This window comes from Pinus tabuliformis, chromosome J, assembly GCF_031772625.1.
Source record: "Pinus tabuliformis cultivar Carrire ecotype Pingquan chromosome J, CPIR1, whole genome shotgun sequence".
Taxonomy (NCBI): Eukaryota; Viridiplantae; Streptophyta; class Pinopsida; order Pinales; family Pinaceae; genus Pinus; species Pinus tabuliformis.
In genome coordinates, this window is record NC_142295.1 from 1,334,061,926 (window position 1) to 1,334,068,298 (window position 6,373).

General features: G+C 44.2%; 1 protein-coding gene across 1 annotated transcript; it reads left to right on the forward strand.

Moving 5' to 3' along the window:
- The first annotated feature begins 1,893 nt into the window (after positions 1–1,893).
- Positions 1,894–5,694, forward strand: LOC149232280 (uncharacterized). The gene is made up of 2 exons (XM_089381870.1): positions 1,894–2,886; positions 2,980–5,694. Exons 1-2 carry the CDS (start codon positions 1,894–1,896, stop codon positions 5,692–5,694), a joined length of 3,708 nt encoding a protein of 1,235 aa, XP_089237996.1.
- The last annotated feature ends 679 nt before the right edge of the window (positions 5,695–6,373 follow it).

The following is a 6,373-nucleotide window of genomic DNA, read 5'->3' on the forward strand; positions in this document are numbered from 1 at the left end:
TTCATGTTTTAGAAATAGAGAATAAAAATCTAACCAAACAGTGTAAACTTGGCAGATAAGTAGATAGGTAGAGTGAAAAGAGGAGCTCAACAGTTTAATCTGAGCCCTTGGATGTAATAAGGTTAGATTTAGATAGGTATCCATATGTAAAAGAAAAGAAAGTTTGAAAAGGGTTTGCCAGTCTAAGTGCAGCTAATAAAGAAGTGAAAATGCTAGGATAAAGTAGGTAGGGTAAGTAGATGATGGTTGCAGAACAAATGTGTGGTGAATGGTTAAGTTTAATGCTTAAATCTTTTGCTTTCATCACTTGGACAAAGCACAACTCACATTAGAGATAGCACATCAAGGAAACAAAGTCAAATTAATTAACTTCCTTACTCCATTTTTCCCTAAAAATTCACTAATTTAACCTAAGTGCCAAAGGTATCTATAACAAGTTAGAGGGACTCAGAGCATTTCTTTGACTTTTGGAGGGATTGGAACCTCAGCCCAATAATTTGGAATACCTAAAGTACTTAAATCCCCTTAATAATGTTTGAATAACCTTAATAATGTTTGAATAAATGGGATTAATTAGTCGACCCGTGACTAATTAAGAACCTCGACCCCCACCATGCTAAATAAAGGATTAATTAATCCTCACGATTAATTAATAACTTTTTGACCAATCACATTACCCTCGATGTAATTAAAAGTTTTTAACTATCGTCGGGCCCCCCTCCATTAAACACCAGTTACTTCCCAAGCCCCACTACCATCAAATCGGATCTCCCAGATTCGATGGCCATCGCTCATATCACGCGAGCCTTGTGGTCGGATGTTATACGCGCGATATGAGAAGTTTTCCCAAAAGTGTCAATGCTACATGTCAGTTGATAAGTGGAATCGCGCGCCCCCCCTGAATACCACCTACCTCCCATAAGCGGTGCGATGAAACCCACTTACTGCCTCCCACAAATGACAAAACGTCACATCATTAAGTTGTCGCCACCTATCCTTGACGCTAAACCCACCAAAAAATTGACTTTGCATAAAAAACAAATGAAACCTATTCTTCGTCCTTTATCCAGAATAATTCCATGCATGCACGCAGTACGTCCAAATCAACCAGTTCGTCCCTAAGCTATCAAGCACCTTGAACGTTGCCCTTCAACTCCACTCTAGTCCACTGTGTGCATCCTGTGAATGTGAACATCATTGCCAGTTGCCCAGAAATAGGTATTTACCAGATTTTCTCTCAGAAACCCTATTATATACTGAAATTCCTCTGAAATTGCTTTAAAACCTAAAGTTTTAGTATAAATTGAGTTGCTAAGCTTAGTTCAAAACTTCCCAAGCACCTTTGTTAAACAATTTCATTGAAAATCCCAGTTTTGTCCCTAAAAACATAAGAACCAGGATGGAAACCCCTGTGGACCTCAATGTATCTCCATTCAATGCTCCCCATAAAGAATTGGATTACCTTCCCTTAGCAAATAAAGACTTCGAAATGAAATGGAAGAAGAGCCAGAGAGCATAGATATGAATGGCCTAGATATTTTGGAATTAGAACTAGCCTGCAAGAAGAAAGCATACGATACAATTCCAGAGAGTCAACTCAATAAGCTCGAAGTGGTCATCTCAAGAGCATATCATCAGCACCAATTAGGAATACAGCCAGGAAGCCAATGGGATGGCAGCCTATGCCCAAAGGATACAAAAAAGAGAGGAAGGAAAACAGATCTCCAGAGAACGATCGAGATTGGGAAAATCCTGGTAGATTCAGGTAGGTATGCTAAGTTGACGAAGTACTACAAACCCTCTATCAATAGTTGAATCATGAAGCTAGTATCATGGAACTTAAGAGGGCTAATCAGCCCCGGAAAGCTCAGGATGTTAAAAAACATGATTAAAATGGAAAAGCCGCAAATGTGCTTTCTCCAGGAAACAAAGTGCAATAGTTCTACGCTAGGTAGCATTCTCTCAAAAGCATGGCCAGGCTGTCGCTCGGTTGCAGTAGACGCCTCGGGAGCATCAGGAGGGCTTGCTATAGCATGGAATACACAAGCGGCAACCCTCACAGATCTTCATGCCTCTCATCATCTCATACAGGCGGCCTTTCACATACTGGGTACCAATATTCATGGCAACTTATCAAATGTATACTTCCCGCAAGACGCAGGTAGTAAAATTGTGCTCCTTGACACTATAGAAGCTCTGAGCAATAATAGAAGGCACCCACTATGGATTTTTGTAGGAGACTTCAACATGATTACTAAAATCGAGGAGAAGATAGGAGGGAGAACCATAATGGAACCAGAAGCCAATCGCTTCAAGGAATTCATCCAAGTTGCGTCTCTCATAGATATGCCGTTCTGTAATGGTACTTTCACATGGAGCAATCGCAGAGCTGGCAAACACCAAATTGCCTCCAAATTGGATCGCTTCCTCATCTCAGACAATGCGGTCCATTTAGGAGGAGATATCTCAGCTGCAATACTTGCTCACACAGGGTCAGATCACTGGCCGATCGCTCTACAATGGCAAAGACCAGGCAACCTGACTAAAAGACCCTTCCGCTTTGAAGGGTTCTGGCTTACGCATCCTACATTCAAGGATTTTGTCAAGACGACGTGGGCATCTTTCGTCCCTACAGAAGGGGCAAAAATGTACCAGTTCCAACAGAAGCTAAGATTTCTTAAAAATCACCTAAAAAAATGGAACAAGGAGACCTTTGGGAATATCTTCAAGGCACAGCAAGAGTTAAATCAGAATCTGGTGGATCTTCAACAAAAGATCATCACGGAAGGGCACACGGAGGCTACCCTGGAACAAGAACGGATTATCCATAGCCAGCTCGAGGAAAGGAGAAAGCAAGAGGAAATCTATTGGAGACAAAAGTCAAGAGTCAGATGGCTGAAGGAAGGGGAGCGCAACACCAAATTCTTCCACAGAACCACGGTGCAGAGAAGGATGAATAATAATATACCTTTCATCCAGAATCAAGAAGGGGAAAAAGTAGAGAAGCATGAGGAAATCGAAGAGGTACTCCTCAATCACTTCCAACATGTCCACCATGAACAAATAGAAGATCGGCAAAAGGCTATCGATAAAATAATCAGCAATGTGCCAAAGCTTATCACGGAGGAACACAATGAGCTCCTCATGCGCCCTATTCTCCCCCAGGAAGTGGATGAGGCAATGTCCCAGCTGAAAGAAGGTAAGGCCCCTGGCCCAGATGGATTCACTACCACGTTCTTTCACACCTTTTGGGATATGATAAAGCTGGAAGTGTGGCAGATTGTAGAAGAATCTAGGGCCCTGCGCTGGCTTCTTCCCTCTGTCAACTCCACCTTCATCACTCTCATTCCCAAAGAGGAGGATTCCATCACTCCTGACAAATTCAGGCCTATTGCATTATGTAATGTCATTTACAAAGTCGTATCTAAAGTTATTGCTAACAGGCTAAAACCCCTCCTACCGCTACTCATCTCACCGGAACAGTCAGGTTACGTGGAAGGTCGACAAATAATGGATGGAATTCTCCTCACGCATGAGATCATACACTCCCTCAAGCACTCAAAGCAATCAGGTATGATACTCAAATTGGATCTCTCCAAAGCATTCGATAAACTCAGTTGGAATTACATACATCATATGTTAAAAGCTTTTGGTTTTTGCTCCATGTGGATCCGATGGATTATGAGCCTAATCACGTCTACTCACTTCTCCATCCTTGTGAATGGCATCCCCTCCCGACCCTTCAAACCCTCTCGAGGTATCAGGCAAGGGGATCCCCTGTCCCCCTTCCTCTTTGTTCTTATGGCTGAAGGTCTTGGGCGACACATTAAAGAAGCTCTCCAGTCTCATCAGATTAAAGGCCTTTCGGTTCACAACACCTCTGCCACCTCTCATCAGCAGTTCGTTGATGACACCATGCTTTTTGGCTACCCCTCTGCACAGGAAGCTTCTCGCCTAAAAGCCCTTCTCCATGATTTCTCTGAAGCCTCCGGTACCCATGTCAACTGCTCCAAATCGCAGATTTTTTTCTTTCACACTTCTCCTTCTGTCAAATCTGCAGTCACACGCATTCTGGGCTTCCCCTCTGCTACCCTCCCCTCCAAATATCTCGAAGCTACCCTTACTGCCTTAGCCATAAAGCAGCCTGCTTGGCGTTCCCTCCTTGAGAAACTTGACTCCTGCCTCAACCTTTGGACTTATAGATCTCTAAACTTAGCCAGTCGTGTGGTGCTCATCAAGTTTGTCCTTCAGGCCATGCCTCTGTACCTCTTCTCTATCCTAGCCGCGCCAAAGTGGGTCCTAAAAATAATTAGGAACCTACAGCGTGATTTTCTATGGGGCAGCGCGACAACTAATCGAAAGTGGGCACTGGTTAGATGGACTACTGTATGCATGCCTAAAGACAAGGGCGGCATTGGGCTGAGGGACCCAGAGTATAGCAATTCCATAATGAACGCCAAGATCTGGTGGCAATGGATCACCAATCCAGAAAAGCCATGGGTAAAAATCTGGACAGCCAAATATGCTGACAACAAACCTCAAGAAGAGCTAATCAGATTTATTCCTACCGAAAAGGGATCGCCAATCTGGAATGCGGCCAAACAGCACTATCAGCTAATTCAACAGCACAGCTTCTGGGAAATCAGGAATGGTCGCTCAGCAAGATTCTGGACAGATGCCTGGAACCAATTGCCCAAGCTTACTAGTGTTCTACACCCATCTTTGGTACCAGACAGGCAGGAGCAGCAGCAGGAAAAGGTACAACAATATTGGACGCAGGAGGTGGAGCATGGATTTAGGAAATGGAAACAGAGTAACCAAATATTCAACAACACAAATATTAGGGAGGCTGAAGAGCTGGTGACAGAGCTAAGGAAAAGAAGCATAAGGCAGGATGACGGCGATGACATCCTCAGATGGGGATACCAACCCAAGGGGACCTACACCACTTCCGAAGCCTACAAGGTGATATGCAACTTCCCCACTCCTCCAGACCCATTATGGAACAAAATTTGGGGTCTCGGATCCTGGCCCAAAATCTCCTACTTTCTCTGGCTGGTAGGACATAAAAAAATTCTCACATGGGATAAACTAAGAAGACGAAACTTTCATGGTCCCTCTATATGTCACAACTGCTTTCAAAGCGAAGAAAATCTTCATCATCTCCTGGATACTTGTCCTCTAGCCAATCAGCTATGGGAAAAGGTGAGCTTCAGATGCCAAAGAAGATGTAGAGGGGAAAACGACATCATCAACTCCATAAGACAGTGGCCCAAGAGCCCCTACAAAAGCGAGATCCTCAACCATCTATGGAACATCATCCCGGGGACCGTCCTATGGAACGTTTGGAAGGAAAGAAACAAACGTATATTCAAAAACAAACAGTCTTCTATGGAAGAAATATGGAACAGGCTACATGGGAATCTCAAAGAAACGATGCTACTTCGATCGTGGACAAAGGAAGATCTCCCAACTGCAGACAATGAAAAAAGCATTCTTGACAACTGGCATCTGCATCTACCTCAAGAAGCTTCCAGGAATGGCCCTTCTAAAAGCAACCTCAAGGACAACAGCCGCTGGAACGCCCCTCCTAAAAACTCATACAAACTCAAATTTGATGGGGCCTCCAAAGGCAATCCTGGAGCAGCTGGGTTTGGTGGAATATTGAGGAACCATGAAGGCACTCCTCTGTAGATATACTTTGGAAATATGGGATGGGACACCAACAACTCAGCAGAGCTAGAGGGACTTTGGCAAGGTCTCCTGTAAGACAGGAACCTCAATCTTCAACCCTTGATTGTAGAAGGCGACTCCCAGATCCTCATAAACATGGCCACTCGCATACAAAACGGCTCACAAGCTAGGAAAGTAGCATCTAGTTGGAGGCTAGAAGCAAGGCTGAATGCCATGGAACAAGAGTTGCGCAATAATAGGGAAATCTCCTTCAACCACACAAAAAGAGAGGGTAACAAGACAGCTGACCTTTTGGCCAACATTGGGGTAGAGAATGAACAAACTCTCCTATTCGGCAACACGAATATCATTCAAAACATTCACCAGATCCAGGAATTGAAAGCTTGATCCAAGAAGATGCTGCTCCCCCGGATGCGGGTGTTAGCATGAACGGCGATGGGGTGCCACATGACAGACATGCGCCGCCTCGTGATCACTTCGGGAATTTAATGCCTCCTGCCACCGAGAGTTAATAGATGAGACGCTCTGCAGGGTATTCAATTCGGCGTAAGGTGAAATGGAGAGTTTGCAGAGATCAATTAAGGAGAACAGGCTTCGAGAGTATGTCAGGGGATTTAAGGAGGATGAAGGAATGTTGGAACTCCATGTTCAGAGCAAAAAGCTCGCAGTTCAGGTCTCT